Raw genomic sequence first — 19,283 nt, 5'->3', positions numbered from 1 at the left:
ATGCTGGGGAGACGGGGCAGAGCAGCGGGCACAGGTCTCACCCCGCTCAGCTGCTTGCAAGAACATCCCCCCTGAAGCCGGTGCTCTGAGCGCACAGGGAGGAGACCCCCAGGAGGGCCGCGGGCGGCATGGAGCAGCACGGGGCAGCACTGGGAGGCTGCTGGGCGCCGGGGCGGCCGGCAGCTCACGCAGGCCATGGGCCCGCGCGTCCCGGCTCGCTCCCGCTTCGGCTGCAGCAGCAGGTGCCAAGTTCAAGGCCGCGGAGCACAGGCGGAGGGCTCCCTCTCCAGGCTCACAGTCATCACTGCCCGGGGCGCCCTGCTCCGCTGAGTCCCCACAGTGCCCACCGTGCACGAGACGCACAGCAAGGCTCCTGCCCAGCTTGGGACGCGCAGCCCAAGCAGGCAGGTCTTCCAGAGCAAGGTCTTGTGCCTTAGGTGTTCCTATGCCCCACCAAGGAGCAGTGGGAGCCACGTGCCCTGAGCAGAGCCACCCAACTACACAAGCGGTGCGTTCGTCTGGGCTTCCCAGGGACCATAAGAGGACGGAGAGCAGCTGGACACCAGTGGAGTAACAGTTAAAGTGACCGGGGATTGGAAGGGAGGCCAGCAGGACACTGTGGCAAGAGGAAGGGCAAGAGCACAGCAAATGCCTATGTGAGCTACAAGGATGGCCTTGGGGGACCACTGACTGTCACAATGCACAATGTCCTTCCCATCATTGGCACGTAGCTTCTCCCATGTAAAAGCCTCAAGCCAAGTTACCAGCTGCAGCAGATGAGGGTGAGCACATAAACCAGAGTCCAAGACCAGACAACTGTGTCAAAGGCAGCTTTGGGGAAAGCGAGTGTCACGCTCACAGCTCAGCAGAGACTCACCAAGCAGCAAGCGTGCCACCCCGCTTAAAGAAGAGCTCCACATGGGACCATTTCTATCTACAAAGTAATGAATATTCTTCATTAATCGGCCAGATACGGTATATAACGAATGGAAAGCACGCAGATCAAATGAGAAGGTACCATACCAAATCCTTGGCCCTTCTGTTGGCACTCTCCCTAATCCTTGTCCTGATTCTGGTGAGTAAAACCCAAACATGATAGCGGCGGAGCGTTCCTCGTACACCTACACAGCTCCAAGGTGCTTGGTCGCTGCCTTCTGACCCCAAATTCTTCTGCTTTTCAATTATAAGCATGTGCAAGGGGCAGCACGGTGGATGACTGACCCTCTCTCTGGCTGGAGAGCTGGAGATGTGAATATGCATCAGGACATGATCTGCGCGAGGTGCAGCTTCCTTCTTCCTCTGGGGCTGGGAGAGCTGCTCAATGTTAGGCACTACTTTTACATGTCATGGGGCAGGATCCATTCAAGTGGTGGCAGGGGAGATCAGGATGGTGAGTACAGGTGATAGGATGACAGCACAGCTTCAGGGCGCTATTGGGCTGGGGCAAGTGGTGGAACAGGAGGTGACCTGCGCAGAGAGCAGTCACCACACACTTAACATTAGTAACATAAGGCAGCAATAAGGCAGTAGCTGACCTGCAAAAACAATAGCACAGCGGATGTGTATCAGGAGAGGGATGGGACAGGGCCTGGAGATACTGCAGGCAAGATCCCTGGCCCAAGTAACAAGGACATGATTATTTCAAGCCCTGGGACAGGATGTGACCACGGAAATGGTACAACCCTCTGTTGCTACAAGCAACCTGTTGGGGCTATGGAGCGGGTGTGCACCTGCCCATGAATCCAGATTCGACACTGCAAGTGCAGTAGAGCAACAGTGGCACGTATAAGGGGAGCTGGAGGTGACCTGTCCCACAGCAGAGCCTCAGGAGTGCACAGGGTCTCTGCTGAAGCACATGTGCAGTATCAACCCATTGTGGTAACCGCTAGGGACCCAGCTGCCTCCCAAACCCCCACACCAGACACTGCATAGCCCAGTGCAGGAGGCAGCGCAGCCGCAGTGACCTCAACAGATAGCAAAGGGTTCCGCAGGGTTCCAGCCCCCACCTCCAGCCAGGACGGTAAGGTCCAGAGGTGACAAACAGGGAGTTCTGGGGTGTCCATGGGAACCTCAGGAACAACTCCTTCCTCCTCAGCCCCTCTGGGCTCTCTGCAGATGCTGAGCACTCAGCACCTGAAGCCCTGTCACCAATCCTGCCCATACCCCAGGCCGAGAGGCCAGACACGCTCAGTGAGCAGCAGTCCCTCGTTTCCTCATGTTGCTGCTCCGTGAGGAGTGTGAAGGCCTCCCCTAGAGTCCGCTCAGCACAGCAAGGAGCCCTGCTGATGCCCCAGGCTCAAGTCAGACACACGATGAGGTGCCCTTTGAGATCTTTGAAACGAAGGCAGCGACTGTGACCCCGCACAGTGGCACCATGCCCAGAATGGGCAGTTGCTCACCCTCTCCTGGCCCCACAGGCTCCTTGGACGCGTGCTCTGCCACAGCTTCCTTCAGGCCTCTGGGCACTGCTCTCCCTGCAAAGGGACTCCTGAGCATGAGGCCAGCTCCACTTTCCATTTTTCTCCAGACAGAAGAGGCACCAAGAGTAAAAGCCTCCCAGCAGCTTTATTAATGGTACTAGCAAAGCCAACTCAGCTGCCTTCCTCCTTTTCCCTATTGGCATGTGACCCCAGTTCCTTCCAGCTCTTCAGCAGCTCTATCTCCACGTGGTCCTCCTCGCCTTCCTCGTCCTCGCCAGCCACCCTGCCCAGGAGCTCCAGGGCAGCTTGCAGGAGCCAGTAGCCCAGGCAGGCGAGGGTGTAGGCAGGGCCCCAGGTGAGCTCCACCAGCAGCCCCTGCAGGTGCCAGCGGCAGGTCCCCAGCACGCGCCGGGCCTTGATGAGCTGCCTCCGCAGCGCGTCCTGGCAGGAACAGGAGGGAGGTGATGACCCAGCCTGGCACCCCGGGGAGCCACGAGGGCAAGCGGGGAGGACGGGCCACCCCCACCAGGCACCGCGCGGGTCAGGAGCCCTTCCCAGCACTGGGGCCACCCCACGCGCACGGCTCCCAGGAGGCCAGCACGGGACGGGGCGCCGGGCCCCCAGCCCCGCGGCACTCACCGAGCCGCCCCGCAGCTGCGCCTGGGCCCAGCGCCGGCCCCTCGCCACCAGCTGCCAGCCCAGCAGCAGCAGCACCATAGCGCCCAGCAGCGCCTTGCGGGCCAGGCAGAAGAGCACGTTGGCCACCAGCTCGAGGCAGAGGCGGAGGCCATCGGCCACGTCATGCGGGGCGGCCCAGCAGCGGGCAACGAGGCTGAGGCCGGGTGCCCGCAGGCTCAGGCTGGCCTGGCCCGGCCCTCCGTGCGTCCTGGATGCCGGCCGCTCCATCGGGGCGCCCAACACGGGGCTGCGGGCAGGAGCACAAGCAGGGTCCGGCGGCGACCGCAGCGGTGCCAGAGCCCCTGCGGTCTCCATGGGGATCGGAGCCTCCGCAAGCACCGGGGCAACCGTCCCGCCTGGGGGGCCAGCCCGGGCCCCGTGGTCTCTGCGGCTGCCGGGCGCCGCGGCGGGATCCTGGGGGCTTCCCCGCTCCCCCCAGGGCCAGTCCCAGCTCAGGAACGTGCCCGGGCCCACAGCCTCTGGGCACGGGCAGCATCCGCAGCCCCCGGGCACTTGGTCGCTCCTTCACCTCCTCTTTGGGGCACCTTGGGGCGCCCCCACTCCCCGGGGCACCAGGGCACCCCTCGTGTCCCCCCAGGTCCCCGTCGGCGCCCTCACTCCCCCTACACGGGGGCTTGGTCGCGCCTACATCCCCCCTCTTCACGCACTTGGTCTCGCCCCCAGTCCGCCCCCCGGCCGGTTCTGTTCGCCCGGTCGCGCCGCCGCGGCCCGAGGTCACCCCGGGGCGGCGGGCGGCCAATGGCGCGCGGGGGGCGGGCGCGGGGCAGGCACGGGGCGGGCGCGGGGCCCATGGCGCGCGGGGCGGCCGCGGGGCCCATGGCGCGCGGCGCCGGCGGAGCAGTGCGGGCGCCATGCGGCTGCCGGCGGCGCTGCGGGAGCGCGTGGCGGCGGCGCACGGCAGCGCGGGGCTGGCCGAGCGCATGCGCCTCTACGACGGCTGGGCCGCGTGCTACGAGCAGGTGCCGGGCTGGGCCAGGCCAGGCCGGACCGGACCGGACCGGGACGGGACGGCCCCGGCACCGCTGACTGCCACTCCCCGCAGGATGTGGCCGCGCTGGAGTACCGGGCGCCGCACCTGGCCGCCGCCTCCCTGGCCTTCGCCTTCCCGTCGCCGCCCGCCGAGGCGCTGCTGCTCGACGTGGCCTGCGGCACCGGGCTCGTAGCGCAGGAGGTAGCGGCCGGCGCGGCGCGGGCCGCTGCGGCGCGGCACGGCGGGCGCTGACGCGCGTGTCCCGCCGCGTGTCCCCGCAGCTGCGGCGCTGGGGCTTCCGCCGGCTGCACGGCGTGGACGGCAGCGCGGCCATGCTGGAGCGCGCGCGCCGCGCCGGCCGCTACGGCGAGCTGCGCCGCTGCGAGCTGGGCCGTGAGCCGCTGCCCGCGCCCGCAGGTAGCGGCGGCGCCCGCGGGGCCGGGGGCGCCGGGACCCCGCGGGGCGCCGCTCAGCCGCCGCTGCGTCCGCAGGTCGCTACGACGCCGTGCTGGCCGTGGGGGCGCTGGACCAGGGGCAGGTGCCCTGCTCGGCCGTGCCTGAGCTGCTGCGCGTCGCCAAGGCGGGTGAGCGCCCCGGCCCCGCTTGGGAGCCGCGGCCCTGCCCGGCCGGCGGAGCGGGCTCCTGCCTGGCCGCCTGTCCCGTGTCCACGTGCCCAGGGCACAACCGCGGCCCCGGGGTGCGCACCTACCCAGCGCCCCCTTCTCTCGGCAGGGGGTTTCCTGTGCTTGACTACGAGGAGCGACGTCTCGAACCGGCGCTACCGGGCCGAGCTGGAGGCCGTGCTGGACGGCCTGGAGCAGCAGGGCGCCTGCCAGAAGATCCTGGCGCAGGAAGTGGAGCGGTGGGAGAGGGCCGTGTCCGAGGAGGAGAGCACCCAGGGCACAGGCTACATCTCTGGGGTGGTCTATGTTTATCGGAAGTGCCCAGTCCCGCCTCTGGAGGAGGATTAAGGGCACGGGATGGATCTGGGAAGGGAAGTTGCACGTTTGTCCCTTGTAAAACCTCACCCTGTTTTGTTTGCTTTCCACCTCGCTCCTAGAGCAGAGCCTCAGTGCTGGGAGTGATGATGTTCTTGGGGAACCATCAGAGCCAAGTGCTGGAGCAGCAGCCTCCTGTGCTCAGCACTTACTCACAACACCCACCTGTCTGAGCAGTCTGCCTGGGAGGCCTGTCCCCTTCTTTCCCCATCCTGCACAAGGGCTCCTTTGCCAGATCCTTCTGCAGCACTTCTGGACCCTGCCCAGCTCACAGCCCTGAAACGGTTCCTCTTTGCTCCCGAGGATCTGCTTACTGCCTAAACTGCCCTCGTTCCCCTTCACTGGCTCCTTTTCGGAGGTCGCAGCCCTGGGGACATTGCCCCTCAGCTCTGGGATGCTTTCCAGGTTTCACTAGGTCTCCCAGGCCTTAGGTCTGATGTGCAGGTACCTTCTCCAGCCATTTGGTTCCCATCCTTACTGTGACATCTCGCAGATCTGGCTGGATAGAGCCGTTCCCTATCTGGATTTCCTCCTCCCTGCGTTGTCCTCTTCTCAACCCTCCCACATGGCTATGGGCAAACTCTGGATCCATCCTCATTTTCCCAGCTAGGTGTAACTGCTGGTGGGTCCCCATCGACACATGCTGCAGTCTTCCTCCTCATCCTCCCTTGACCTTCCTCTCTACCAAGAACTAATCCAGCAGCTACAGAAGGGATTTTCCTCAAGGGCAGCGTGCCTTGGCATGGGAACAGCTCTTAACACCCAGCCTACAGCAGCCTTCAAAGCACCGCATCCACCTCTCTTCAGTGGCTGCTTAAGCTCTCATTTTCCTACAGCTTGGCAGTTAATGGTCTGTATGGAAAATGAGGCTGGAAGAGAACTCGGGAGGCTGGTGGCTGCTCCCTACCCAAGAGCTGGCTCTGCCAGGCCGTGCCCATCTCCTTGCTGGTTTGGCCTGTTCCCCAAGCCCCTTGTGGTGGTGCTTTCACCCCTTCCTCTTTGAGTGCTTCCTTGGGAAGGTTTTTACTCAAATCTCGTGCTGGGATTTCTTGTTTATCTCTTTTTTTTTTTTTAGGCCTGTTACTTCTTGTCTGCTTCCCTTGGAGAACAGGTTATCTGCTTCCTCTTCTGGGCTCTTTCCCAGCTGCGGATGGTGATTGTGTCTCTGCACTTCATACTGAGCTCCCCACTTCTTTCCAGTCATGTCTAGTGGTTTGTGTTCTGCGTCTACCGTGGCCCAGCAGAATCTCCTGGGAGCTCAGCCCAGAGAGCCCTCAGGCCTGTCCCTCAACCTTGGAAATACCTGAGTGCATCTGGGGCTGTGCCTGCTTTGGGATCGCGTGTCTCCAGCACGTCCCCAGCTCCAAGCCCGCATCAGAGGCACCTGCAGCCTTCCATGGTTCTCCAGCGGTTGCTGTCTGCTTGTGTCGGCTGTGTTCAACCCCCAGCTCCCTCCTGCTCTCTAGTTGCTGCCCATGGCGGGGTCATGCAGTGCGGTGCTGCGTGCGGGCACTGCTGGCACAGCCCTGCTGACAGCACAGCGCTGCGACGGGCCATGGTGGTTGCTGGCAGCTCCCACCACCCTGCCAGCACCCCTTCGTGCTTCTCCTCGGTCACTATTTCTCATATCCCCTGAGTACCGTTCCCTGGGCATCAAGTGAGGCAGGGAGTGGGGGGCTGCGGTGGTCCCCGTGCCACGCTCAGCATCTCAAATAAACGCTATGCCTCAGCCACCTGCCTGGGTGTGTTGCAGCCTGGGCGCTGGGAGCACTCTGGGCAGGGGCAGCCGGGCTGCGTTCGGCTCTGTGAGCGCTGGGCAGCGGTCCCGGGCGTCAGAGCCGGAGCAAGCGCGGTGCTGAGCGGAGTGGGGGCTGCCAGGGCCACCCTTGCGTCCAGCGTAGCTGGGGAGGCTGCAGCGGGTATCTGGCCCCTGTTGCCCTCTTCCTGCCTCAGTTTCCCTGTGCTGAGGCCAGCAGGAGGCTGCAGAGCCAGGGTGCACGGTGCAGGAACCGCGTGCGGCGGGGAGGCGCAGGGGCTCCTCCTGGCTCCCTGTCAGGCACGAGCTCAAGGCCAAGAGGGATGTGTGTGGGTGCTGGGGGATTGGGTGCCGTGTGCTGGGCCAGTGTCTCCCAAGCTCCACAACTAACAGCAGAGGTGCTGGAGCTGGGAAAAGTGATAGGAAATATCGCTCCCCTCCCGCCTCGACCAGTTTGAAATGAGCCCAGACAGCCTTGGTGGCACCAGGACGTTTATAAGCAATCAGGAGGAGCCAGCAGCATCTGAGGAGAGCGTGAGCGCAGCCCCCTGCCCACACGTGGCTGTGTCCCCACGGTGGCTCTGCTGTGGGCAGAGCAGGTTGAGCAGGAGCCGGTGGCCCCTTTCCTTGCGGAGAGCCCCATGTGTGGAGGGGCAGGGGGTGGCCGTGTTGCCTCGGTGAGCGCGGGGTAGGACGGGGCAGGAGGGGCTGCGTGGGTAGGGAGGGGACTGGTGGGACGCAGGCAGAGGGGGGCTCCGAGATGCGGTGGGGACCTGATCAACCACCGTGCCCAGGCTCAGCACTGTTTTCCTTTTTGCTGGCAGCTCTGGGGCCCTGCAGCCAAGTAGAGCTGAGCAGGGAGCAGCTTCTCCTGGGAAGGATGTCTCACACGTAGTCCTTCATGGGGTAGCTCATAGGGTTGCAGGTCTTCACTGCTCTGTACTTCTTGGGATAGGGATCCTGCTGGGCTGGGGGCCAAGAGCAGCACAAGATGCCTCCACCGAAGACCAGGAGGGCACTGGAGGCCCAGCCAATGTAGAGGGCAGCCCCCAGCTCCCTCTTGAGCGCTTCGGGTACCCTGGGGTTGTAGAAGTTGCTGACAATGCTGTTGGCGGACCAGGAGACGGGGATGAGCAGCGCGATGCCGGCCATGATGAAGATGACACCCGCCACGGTGGAGATCCTCATCTTGGCATCCTTGTCCTCCACATAGCGGGTGCAGTCAGCACCCGCAATGGAGGTGAGGAAGGCACAGAAGGCCACGATGATGGAGGTGATGACAAGGGCGCGGGCCGCTTGCAGGTCGGAGGAGAGGTCCAGCAGCGAGTCGTACGCCTTGCACTGCATCTGCCCCGTGCTCTCGTACACGCAGTTCATCCACAGCCCTTCCCAGAAGACCTGGGCCACCACGATGTTGGAGCCGATGAAGGCTGTCACCTTCCACATGGGCAGCGCGCACGTGAGGATGGTGCCCAGCCAGCCCAGCATGGCCAGCACCTGGCCGCACAGCTGCATCGTCATCGTCTCCATGAGCAGGACCTGCTAGGAGAGGGCACAACAGTCACACACGGCCCCCAGACCAGACCTGGAGGCTGTTGCTTTGGGCTAGATGCATCTTGTTCTCCGTCTGCATGGGGACGGCTGCAGGCCACGCAGCACCAGGGGCTGCGCCGAGCGTTGCTGCAGGCCGGCGGGCAGCATGGGGCGCTGAGCACCCGGCTCCTGCAGAGGCTGGGCTGCAAGAGCGGGCATGAGCTGCGTGCGGCCAAAGCGGCCCCACAGCGCCCAAGCCCATCATGGAGCAGCCATGGAGAGTTGCCCTATGCCCAGTGTGGGAAAGCACTGGGAAGGGTTTGGGCACGTGGGGCTGTGTAAGGTGAGCGAGGGGCTTGCATAGCCCCACAACCCACTGTCCTGTGACCAACTGAGTCCTGCTCCTCTGCTCAGCGTGGTTGTGGTGGCCAACCTAGAAGGTCTGCCCTGTGTCCTGGTCCATCTCTAGGGGCTCAGGCTAGCTTCCCTATCCAGCTCCTTGTCCGTAGGGAAGCACATTGCAGAGGGTGCCTGGGCCGGGCCCCACGCCACACAGCAGCCCCCTGCGCTCCCAGCGACGCTCGCCACGCTCAGTCCAAGGGTAGGTTTAGCTTTGCCTCTGCTTGCTGCATTGCAACGCCCTTTGGACCCAGAGCTGCCTCTGCGGGCCGCTGGGAGCAGGTCAGAGCTCACGGCTTTCCCTGATACTGACTTTTAGTGCTCAGCACTTTCAGCGATACCAGCTCTTCTTTCCCACCGGGAACGGCGCAGGAAGCCATCCTGGAGGCAAAGCAGAGCTGCTTATCCCTGTGGAGGAGCAAGGACCAGCGCCAAAGGGGCTGTGCCCAGGGTGCCACCCACACATGCCCAACTCGCTGCTCATCCCCACGGGGTGCCTGGCTCCACGTAGAGCCGCAGCCCAGAGCCCGGCAGGACGCGGGGCCTGCCTGGCCCTGCGAGAGGAGCGAGCAGCCGGCACTGCCACACGGCGCTGCCATGGACAGGGTGTTATGGACAGGGGCATCAGCAGTGCCAACGTACGTGTCCGACACACCCTGCGGCAGCTGTGAGAGGTTTCGCCTCCGTTCTCGGTGCCGGGTTTCGGTTTCTGTGACCTCTCCTTCCTCACTGCCTTCTCTGTCCTTCCCAGGCACCTTGTGAGTATCAGCAGGGAGAAACTGAGCCCTGGTCCCAGGAGGAGGTGAAAAGCCCCAGTGCGGGCAGGGGCCAAGGGGAGCAGTAGGCTGACTGCAGCAGGGCCAATGTAGCTGCTTGCAGCAAGCGCTGCCACCGGGGCACTTTCCAGCCAGGCCAGAGCCACTTCGGTGTGGAGAGACAACCGAACCATGTGGCTGTGACTGTCCCCATCGCATCAGCACATGTCAGCACTGCAGATGGTGGGGACAAGGAACAACCCAGCAAATCCCTTGCGCTCACGTTTTTGTCTGTTTGCCACCATTCCCAGCGCCACGGGAGCGTGGGAGGGGAGGTCTCCATTTTCCGCATTTCCACTCCCAGCAAGGAGAAGGAGGGAATCTGCGAGGCCTCAAGGCTCCAATGCGGGCTGAGGCACCACGAGCCTCGTGCGTGCAATGCGGGACGTGAGCAACGGGGCAGGCGTCATGCACGGCGCCGTCAAGGCTCCTGCGCACGCAAGGCTCAAGGCGAGGGAGGCCCTGGGGCTGGATCAGGCGCCAGGTTGGGCATGGCCTCAATTCACACCGCTGGAAGCAAAACAAGCAAATTATCTGGCTTTACCCACGCCGGGCAGCGCTCAGCCCCGGGGCTAGGCAGCGCCTCCCCGGCATCGTCCCTGTGAGCAGCACCCAGCCCCCGGCCACTGCATCTGCACCGCCCGTCTGGTGGGAGCGACGGGTGCTGGCGCTGGCATGGAGGCTGCAGGCCAGGGCAGAGGCTGGTGCTGTGGGGGCCCCAGAAAGCAGGTCTTGAAGCGGGTGTTCCTGGGACACAGGTGTCCGTGGCCCTGGCTGTCCTGTGACCAAGGCCAAACCTGGAGAGGATAAAGAACATGAAGCACAGCGGGGTGTGAGCAGCTTCTGTTTAATGGGGGATGTCTGTGCCGAGGTGGGGGGGGTGTCACTGCAGCAGGTGGCAACACGAGTCACCCTGTCCTGCCCTGGGCACCCTGCAGCCCTGCTGGCTGCTCGGGATCCCCCCCGGGAGCCCATCTGGAGCTTGGTGCGCCCCGTGCCACAGGGACAGCGCCGGGAATTGATGCCCCCGGTGCCAGGGCCACCAGTGCTCGCCTGTGCGCTGCCCCTGCCCAGCTCCGCTGCTCCCTCCCCAACCGGTTCTCCCAGCCCAGCTGCTGTCTTCCCACTCCCAGGATAATGATACCCCCGCCCCAAGGAGCCGAGAGGAGCAATAAATACGTCCAGCTACGCAAACACAAGCCCCAAAAGTAGGTCAAAGTAAAAACACAGGGTACAGGGATCAAGAGCCCCTGGACACCTCTCTGCACCATGCCAGGGTTTCCTAAGGCACCATGTGCCCCAGAGCGAGAAGCTGCACAGGAAAGGTTGGCAGGCGCTGCTCGCAGTGTCCCCGCAGTGACGGACGCGCTGTCCCACGTGGACACCCGGGACCATGAGCGCTCGGAGCTGTGACACAGCTGGGCACACCTCGATACTGAGGGCCGGCGGAGCCCGCGGGTTTTCCCAGAGGCAGCCGGCTGCGTTTCCCCTCCCGCAGACACCGCTGTGCCCGGGACGGCACGTGCCGACGGCAGGGCCGGGCCGGCAGCCCAGGCAGCTGGGGCCCCTCGGCGGGCAGGTTGCAGGGGAGGGCACCAGGACAGGGTCTCTCTGTTCTCTGTCTCGGCGGAGATTAAAGATCCAGCTTCGATCTGTCGGCGAACAAAGGCAGCTCTGTGCGCTCTGCCCCCCCGCCGCCCCGCACCCCTTGTGCACCGGCCAGCCCGGCACAGGCACCGCAGCACAGGCCCGGGTCCGCCGCGCACCGCGGCCAGGACAGGCAGTGGGGCTGCCGGCGCTTGCAGCGGCACCTCGAGGGCTTCCCTGCGCTCCTGCAGAACATGCTGCAGCGCTGGATGCTCTGCGCCGGGGAGCACACGGCCCCGCAGCGCCGGCATGCTCCCTGGCTGGCTCCCTGGGGACGGGCGGGCAGCCCGGCCGCGGGGAGCAGCGCTCCCCAGGCTGCCCTGCAGCGCTGGAGCTGTTGGGACCCCCCGGCAGGCGCGGGATGTCCTTGCGTCGGGTGCAGAGCGGTCACGGGCTCAGCCGAGCAGCAGGAGCCCGTGTGCGGGGTCTGCACAGGAGAGAGGTGCCTGGGGAAGGCGCCGGGCGAGCAGCCCCGCGGCACGCGGAGCTGTCCCTACACGTAGTTGCTGGCTGGCACGGAGCGTGACGCCGTGTACTTGGCAGAGTAGGGCTTCTCGCCGTGCCGCGGGCAGCTGCAGCAGAGGATGAGCCCGCCGATGAGCAGCAGCGCGGAGGCCGCCCAGCCCACATACAGCGAGGAGCCCAGCTCCCGCTTCTGCGACTCCGTGACCAGCGGGTCGTAGAAGTCCCGGATGATGCTGTTGGCTGACCAGGAGATGGGGATGAGGATCATGATGCCGGCGATCACAAAGATGATCCCAGAGACGATCATGACCCTGGCCTTGGCGGTGTCATCCTCCACGCAGTTGGTGCACTTCCCCCCGGTGATGGCGAGCAGGGTGCCCAGCACGGCCAGCACGATGGCGATGACCACGAGGGCGCGGGCAGCCTGCAGGTCCTGCGGCAGCGCCAGCATGGACTCGTACACACGGCACTGCATCTGCCCCGTGCTCTGCACCACGCAGTTCATCCACAGCCCTTCCCAGATGATCTGGGCCACCACGATGTTGTGGCCGACGAAGGCCGTCACCCGCCACATGGGCAGCGCGCAGCACAGGATGGTGCCCAGCCAGCCGATGACGGAGAGGGCAATGCCCAGCACCTGCATCCCCATGGAAGCCATCGCTCGCTGCCCGCCGACACGTGTGCCCAGCTCCCGCAGCGCCGCAGTGCCGGCTGCCGGGACCATTGGAGGCGTTATATGCCTTCGCCAAGGGAGGAGCTCAGCCCCCTTGCTCCATCCGGTCGGCACAGTACGAAGGGGTAAAACCAGTTCCCCGAGATTCCTCCACTCACATTTCTCCCCACAGCAATGACACTTAATATTCCTGCTGCTCCCAGAAAGAGATGATGGGGACCGGGATCAGGCTGGCCTGGCGCGGGGACAGCCTCGCAGGGATGCCTCATCCTGCCCACTGGCCATCAGAAAGGTTAGGATGCGTCTGAGGCGCAGCCTGAAAAGCCTCGGGGGCCACAGGATGTGGAAGAGCCAACGTCTCTACTGGCCTCCTGCCGCAAGACCTGCACGGAGCCACTTGTGACTCCCGTGCCTCAGTCTCACCCAGCTCGCGGGGCTGCCGGCCGAGCTCCCGGGAGCATCGCGCCTCCCGCCAGGAGCCCGCGGCTCATCCCGCTCAGCTCCATCCCCTGCCGGGGCACAAGGGGCTCTTGTTTGATCCTTGGCATCTGCCGATCGCTTCCCATCCTGCAATTAGGCCCTGGGCAGGAGGTGTCGCCGCCGCCAAGATCCACAAACCGGTTGGAGCTGCCGCGGGCGGCACCGGGGGCCGGTGAACACCAGCCCAGGCTGGGGTTCACACGACTGCCCCTCTCGCGCAGCAGAGCCCACCCAGGCGAGGGGCGCCGGGGCCGCAGGGGCTGCGAAGGGCAGTGGCCCCCAAACCGCCCCGTCCGTCCCGCTTGTGGCTTGTGGGAGGAAAACGCTGCCAGGGGAGGAGTCAGCACAGCGTGATCCCCGCACGCGTCTCGGCCGTGCTTGGCAGGAGCGTGCGGAGCGTGGGAGACGCGAGGGAGCCCTGTGGGGATGCGAGGCGGGAGCAGAGCGAGGGCGATGTGATCCTGGTGCGGGCGGCCCAGGCCTGGGAAATGGCAGAAACATGCATAGGGAAAGCAGCAGCTGGGATGGGAAGCAGCCGCTTCCCAACCCACCCACGCAGCTGCTGCTGAGATTTTTGCTTCCTGGTTTTCCGGTTGCCGTTCCGGACGTGCAGGCGCCCCAGGCAACACGCAGCGTGTTCCCAGGTGAACCATGCGCGTGCACCAGAGCTTCTGCTTCTCGAAGGGTAACGGGTCCAAAATGAGGCAACCATTGAGGTTTCCTCTTATCTCCCAGTCCTGGCCAGGGAGATGTGGCTCCCCACACAGGGAAAGGACTGAGCGCACCCAGGACCCAGATAAGAAGAGAGAGCCCGCGAAAGCTCCTGCACAGGCCGCAGGCAACACTGCCGGCACCACAGGGAGCGCCAGGGCTGCGATGCCACGAAGCAGCCAAAGGGTGCCGGGGCGAGCAGGAGCCGGGCGCTCGCAGCCAGGGCAGCGGGGACCTACCCACCAGCCGAGCCCTGCAGGTGCCACACGGGAGCCCTGGGGCTCGGTCAGACCCTCCTACTTTCATGCACGAAGCCTCCTCCTGCCCCCTCATACGGCCTCTGCAGCGGCCCTGCCACAGGCATGGTGTGAGGGCAGCCAGAGCACAAGGACGGGCAGGCAGATGGGCACAGTTACCCTTCCAGCTCAGTCAAGGGGCTTGGGAAAAGATAACCTGAGACCTTGGTGTTTCGGAGCGCTCAAGAGCTGGGTGGACAAGTTACTAGGAAAGCTCTTGTGTGGCCGGGCAGACCTGTGGGTGGCAGGCGGGCGCTGTGGCCAGGTCGGGTTTGGGAAGCGGGGAGCGCAGCAGCAGCAGGATGCCCGGGAGGCTGCTGGTGCCGGTACCTGCACTCAGCAGTGCAGGGCTCGGGATCCGCACGTCGGCAGAGGCGGAGGGCGCAGGGCAGAGGCAGGAGGGCGCAGGTGGGGCTCAGGGACGCGGGCGCTTGGCTCTAGTTCCAGATTGTGGCCCCGGAGCCCTCAGCAGAGCAAGGCAGTGTCCCCCCAGCCCTGCCACACGCACACACAGCTCCGCGCGGGGCAGCTGAGCCGGGAGGGACGTGGGGAGCAGCCCAGCTCCCTGCGCTGCCTCCTCACGGGAGGGACCTGGTCTCCACCCAGACTCTGTTTACCCGGAGATGCTCCCCAGTCTGTCTCCACTGCTGGATCACCCACATTGTTTGAATACCAACTCGCCCCTCGAGCCAAAGAGAGGAGCTTGTAGTCAGGTTCCCTTTAATCTGCATGGGAGCAGCAGGGACTGATCCGCCCCACTCTGAGCATCCTCCGGCTGGGGCACTTTTCAAGGGACGCGACACCCAAAGGGACGCGACTTAACTCTCCCCAAGGCTGAATGTCACTCTCACCTCCCAGGCTGCTGCCCTAACCACAGAGTTATTTGGGGCTGGAGACAAGCGCAGTGCGCGTATGTGCACGTATCTGCACAGGAAAACACTGGCTGCCTCCAGGGCCAGGATGTCCCTGGGCGCATAGTGACAAGGCCCCGGGCTGGGAGAGACAGCCGGGGGGAGAGGGACTCCGCCACATGCAGAGCTTCAAACACCCGCGCCGAGGCAGGCGCAGGGCAGTTCACACGCACCCATGGAGCCAAAGAGGCGCCAGCAAGGCTCACTGACAGCTGATTCCTGTAATTAAGGCCAGAATGTGACAGGTATTTAAACTAGTGTCTGCCACCAAGAAACTCCCCTCCTGCCCTTCCCCACATTCCCCAGCAGCTCATTCACCAAGCAGACACGAGTGCTGCACAGCTAGCCCGAAACCCGCACGAGGCAATGGACCCCGGCTGGGCCTTCCTGCGGCTGGGCCAGTGCAGCAGGCCAGGCCCCGGCCCCGACCCCGCGCTGCTGGGAGCCATTGTGGCCGGTTGGATGCACAGACACAAGCCGAGCGGCCGGGCAGGGCGCGGGGGAGCAGCAACCACCTCTTGCAGCATCATCCCCCCACACCAAGGCACATCAAGCCCTGGCCAGAGGATGCTGGTGAAGCGCAGGTGGCACCTAAGCACGTTTGAGCTCTTGGTGTGTGCTCTGCGAGGCCATCACTGCCCACACACCAGCCCCACAGCAGCATGGCCCACTCCCAGCTGCCCACAATGGGGCTGCCAAGGGGCATCCAACTGAGCCCCCATGGAGGTGCTCGCCTGGGGACTGCAGCGCCCGGAGCACTCTCTGCTCCTCCAGGTCACCCCAGCTCCACGGGCGCTGTTGGCTCAGGGCAGGCCTTGGTCCATGGCACAGTGGCCGCTCAGAGCACCGGCCTGCACGGCCCCAGCAAGGGCAGCACCTCAAGAGCATCCACGGGCCTTGCCCAGACCCCTGCAGATAGACACACCGTGCAAAGCAACGGGCGTTTCCCAGGCCCTGAACTGCAACATGCAGCCAAGGAGATGCCACCTCTCACTAGATGTGGAGCAAGGGCACAACTCGCCCTGATGAGACCTTACCAACCTGTCCCAGCAGCCAGCATGAGGCAATGGCCTGGCTGTTCAGCAGGGAGCTCCTCTCCACCAAAACAGGCTGCCCACCCCACCTCAGGCCTTCTCCGCTTAGCACTTGCACCAGCACCTACCTGGGCTGTGGGTGCCCTGCTCTGAATTCAAGGAGTTTGTTCGTAGGAATGGGGGGACCAGAGCTCCAGGCCCGACGTGCCACATGCTGATGCAAAGCATCCGAGTGGCTGCAGAGAGGGCAGAGGTCCCGTTCAGCACGCTGGCCACCAGCCCCAAAACTCCCGCCACAAGTTGCAGAGTTGCTCTCTGCGGGTGAGAGGCACTTCACCGGGAAAGGGAGAAATGCCCCAGCCCCACACAGCCCCATGGCCAGGCAGGGAGACCCTCCTGGGGGACAGCTGAGTCTGCTAGGAGGAGGCAGCGAAGCCTGAGCCACGTTTGGTGAGCGTGGCGTGAGGTACCGCCACCGACCTTGCGCCAGGGAGAAGGACAACTGCACGGAGAGAGCTCTGGGCAGGGATCTCAGTGCAAACAGACCTACAGTGGGTGTTTTCCCAGGATACGGATGGCATTTCCACCATTCCCTTTTCCCTAGCAATATTCCCTGCTAGCCCAACAAGAGGCAGCTCGGCCATGTGCCTAGTGCCCGTTCCTGGGCACATGCAGAGGCTGAGTCACAAACTCACAGCTCCGGATTTCACGATGTCATGGATGACATCCCAAACTCACGGCGGAGCTTTCAGAGAAACTGGAAAGCAGCTGAGATCCCCGGCTTCACCTCTACGGGATGAGTCACGGTCACGAACTCTCCCACTCTCCGTTTCGAGCTGCCGTGACTGATCCGGCCGCTCCCTCCCGGCGGACACCAACCACGAAACAGCTCAACCAGCGGATTATTTACCCACATACTCACACACTTGTGAGAAACTGAATGTTCCCAAAAAGTCCTTTTCCCAACATAAAACTCTCTGACCGTCTCAAATGTGCACGGTAAGGTTATTTCCAGGTGTCTAAAGCCAAAGCGGTTTTATCAGCCGAGCTGAGAGCGCCGACACTCAGGAAACCTTTCCTCTGCAATCAGGAGTGTTTGTGCACGCAGCAAGGGTTACTTGGAGACCTGGAGCTTCAGCCTAAACGCACGGGGGGGAGGCGGGGGAATAAAAAGATTATCAACTTACTGAGCTCAAAGAGGCTCAGAATTGGCAAAACACATTCAGGTGCTACTGAGCCCTCAGAGAACGGGACGTGCGAGCCGACAGCCACGTCCATGGTAGGAGAACAGCTCCACAGGGGCAACACTCTGTCACAGGGCTGTGCTAGGGACAGCAAGGACAGCAGAGCTGGGGACACCCCATGGCCACGTCCTCGCCAAGGTTTCGGCATCACTGGCCCCCGGCGGGTGACCCTCGATGAGGCGCGAGCCGGTGCACCCGCTCGCCTGATGGGACGGCGGCCCCTGTCCCCACAATGCCACAGCCGCTCGGCGGGCCGGGACAGAGCTGCCATTGATGCCGCGAGACGACTTACCTGCTGCCGCCGTCACGGAAGGGGCTGCGACAATGGGACCTGTGTGCCCTGGCCGGGGCAGATCCGGCAGCCCGGCTCCTGCAATATAAGCACACAAGGCGGCATTTAGTGTCCCGGCCCAGCTCCCCGGGGGATGAAACGCACCGTCATTCCCCAGACCACAACGCGGGGGAACACCTCGGGCCTTCTGCCGGCCCCAGTGCACACGTGAGCGGGACACGCGGCCCCGCGCTGCCCGCGGCCCTTTCTGCCTTGACCTCCCATCAAGGCACCCGCGCGGGCCGGGGGAGCGGCCCCCTCAGGGCGAGGGTGACATGCGGCCGGGCTGCAGGGCCGAAACGCCCTTCCTGCTGCGTGGCAGCCACAACAGGGGCACGAGAGCATGTGTGAGGCAAACACAGCCCTGCAGCATCGCCGCAGCATCCCCTTTGTCCCCAGCGAAGGTCCCCATTGCTGCCCGCCCGCTTGGGATGAGCCAGGGGGCTGTGGGCAAGGCCATGGCTCCTCCCTCGCCACCTGCCCTTGGTGGTGACAGCAGCGCCCTGGGGCCGGTGTCCGCGCGGAGGCACGTGCAGGAGAGGCGGCTGCCATGGCGTGGCTCCAGCGCCAACACCTCTCCGAACCACGGTGCTTCCAGCCTGCCTCTCACCTGAGTCAGCCAGGAGCCACCAGCCGCACGGAGAAACCGCCGGCGGGCTGGGAACACTCGCCGCGCGCCGCCGCTTTGCACAACCTGTACTTTGAGCAATTTGGGATGAGGGGCGCGGAGCCCGCAGGGCTGCTCCTCAGGGGCTTTTTCCGACAGGAGGCAGGGCCGGGACACGACGGCATCCGGAGGAGAGTTGCGGCAGCGGGGTGGCAGCACCTTCAGCACTCGCAGCTCCCACGTGCCACCCCCAGGCTCCTGCAGCCCCATTGCTCCAACTGCCGGGCAAACACGTGAAAAATGCCCTTTCTTTCAGCACAAGTTTCCCCCTTCACCAGCCTGGCTGCAGGCACAGGTCACCTCCCCTGCCAGGATGCTGAGTCCCAGTCCCTGGACTGCACTCCTGCCCCACAACCCACCCTGGGGCGCAGCTCTGCCCCTGCCCTCTATCCTAGAGTTTATCCTCCCCTCCTAGCCCCCCATCCCACCAGGATTATCCTGCTCACCCTGACCCAGATCACCCCAGGGTTGTCGCTGTTCCACAGATGATCCCTGCCACCCCCGCCTCCGCCCGCCTCCCAGTGCCAGGGCTCATGCCCCATCCCGCGGGTGAGGGCGCCGGCAGCTGCCGGCACCACGCGGCGCAGCGCCCGCTCCGGCGTGTGCCCCCACGCGCCCCTGCGCTTGTGTGCAGCTGCTCGCGTCTTTGCGCTCCTGCGTGTGCGTCCCTTAAAGGGCTCCACGTGCACGTGTGTGTGCACCCCTGAGCGGGCTGTCCGGGAGTGACTCTGCAGTCACAGGCTGCTGCAGGCGTGTGTCCTCGAGCGCACACCAGCCAGCGCGGGCACACGTGGCTGTCCCTGCCTGGGGGACAAGGACGGCCAGGCCTTAGGTGCGTATCGCGCATGTGTGTTTATGCACCTGTGAGCCTGTCTGCACCACTTCATGCAGGTACACACACACGCTGCCTGAAGGGGGTGCATTGCACGCGCATTTGTGAGCACGTGCACATGTACCTGTGCGTGTCTGCACCTCTGCGCATGCACAGGGTGGGTGCTGTGGGGTGCAAGAGCCCAGCCGAGAGCGCTGCAGGGTGGCAGAGACCAATGCAGTGAGCTGCAGCGTTCTGCGGGTGGCAGAGGCTGACCGGGGGGGCTGCAGGGTGTCAAGGTGCTGCAGGATGGCAGAAACCGATCCATTAGTTGCCTGGGTGCAAGACCTGCCCCACTCTCCCCGGTGAGAAGCCTCATGCCCCGCACAGCAGGAGCACTCAGGCCAGGAGACCGGCTGCCCG

The 19,283-nt window shown here is 64.4% G+C and overlaps 4 protein-coding genes across 4 annotated transcripts; 1 reads left to right on the top strand and 3 right to left on the bottom strand.

The window, feature by feature from the left end:
* Positions 1 to 2,591: 2,591 nt before the first annotated feature.
* Positions 2,592 to 3,326, bottom strand: LOC148593674 (uncharacterized). The gene is made up of 2 exons (XM_088529963.1): positions 3,060 to 3,326; positions 2,592 to 2,861 (listed from the first exon to the last, which is right to left on the bottom strand). The coding sequence occupies exons 1-2, from the start codon at positions 3,324 to 3,326 to the stop codon at positions 2,592 to 2,594; spliced, it is 537 nt and encodes a 178-aa protein (XP_088386089.1).
* A 638-nt stretch (positions 3,327 to 3,964) lies between these two features.
* On the top strand, positions 3,965 to 5,060 carry METTL27 (methyltransferase like 27). Its single transcript, XM_088529997.1, has 5 exons — positions 3,965 to 4,078; positions 4,162 to 4,290; positions 4,371 to 4,506; positions 4,581 to 4,673; positions 4,822 to 5,060. Exons 1-5 carry the CDS (start codon positions 3,971 to 3,973, stop codon positions 5,058 to 5,060), a joined length of 705 nt encoding a protein of 234 aa, XP_088386123.1. The 5' UTR covers positions 3,965 to 3,970.
* A 2,668-nt stretch (positions 5,061 to 7,728) lies between these two features.
* LOC104574968 (claudin-4-like) lies at positions 7,729 to 17,415 on the bottom strand. The gene is made up of 2 exons (XM_088529996.1): positions 17,344 to 17,415; positions 7,729 to 8,382 (listed from the first exon to the last, which is right to left on the bottom strand). The coding sequence occupies exon 2, from the start codon at positions 8,371 to 8,373 to the stop codon at positions 7,729 to 7,731; it is 645 nt and encodes a 214-aa protein (XP_088386122.1). The 5' UTR covers positions 8,374 to 8,382; positions 17,344 to 17,415.
* On the bottom strand, positions 11,731 to 12,375 carry LOC104575481 (claudin-4-like). Its single transcript, XM_088529995.1, has one exon. The coding sequence runs from the start codon at positions 12,358 to 12,360 to the stop codon at positions 11,731 to 11,733; it is 630 nt and encodes a 209-aa protein (XP_088386121.1). The 5' UTR covers positions 12,361 to 12,375.
* Positions 17,416 to 19,283: the final 1,868 nt, after the last annotated feature.

Source organism: Tinamus guttatus, unplaced genomic scaffold (assembly GCF_059628265.1).
Source record: "Tinamus guttatus ecotype Peru unplaced genomic scaffold, ASM5962826v1 Tinamus_guttatus_pri_ptg000356l, whole genome shotgun sequence".
NCBI lineage: Eukaryota > Metazoa > Chordata > Aves > Tinamiformes > Tinamidae > Tinamus > Tinamus guttatus.
The sequence above is the reverse complement of the archived record's forward strand: the minus strand, read 5'-3'. Positions and strand labels throughout refer to the sequence as shown.

What these genes read in the sequence shown, in the direction of transcription:
- LOC148593674 (XM_088529963.1), bottom strand. Translation starts at nt 3,326, where the DNA reads ATGGAGCGGCCGGCATCCAGGACGCACGGAGGGCCGGGCCAGGCCAGC. An exon ending in CGCAGCTGCGGGGCGGCTCG is followed by an intron (nt 2,862 to 3,059) that starts GTGAGTGCCGCG and finishes TGTTCCTGCCAG; the next exon opens with GACGCGCTGCGGAGGCAGCT.
- METTL27 (XM_088529997.1), top strand. Translation starts at nt 3,971, where the DNA reads ATGCGGCTGCCGGCGGCGCTGCGGGAGCGCGTGGCGGCGGCGCACGGC. An exon ending in GGGCCGCGTGCTACGAGCAG is followed by an intron (nt 4,079 to 4,161) that starts GTGCCGGGCTGG and finishes CACTCCCCGCAG; the next exon opens with GATGTGGCCGCGCTGGAGTA. An exon ending in GCCGCTGCCCGCGCCCGCAG is followed by an intron (nt 4,507 to 4,580) that starts GTAGCGGCGGCG and finishes CTGCGTCCGCAG; the next exon opens with GTCGCTACGACGCCGTGCTG.
- LOC104574968 (XM_088529996.1), bottom strand. Translation starts at nt 8,373, where the DNA reads ATGGAGACGATGACGATGCAGCTGTGCGGCCAGGTGCTGGCCATGCTG.
- LOC104575481 (XM_088529995.1), bottom strand. Translation starts at nt 12,360, where the DNA reads ATGGCTTCCATGGGGATGCAGGTGCTGGGCATTGCCCTCTCCGTCATC.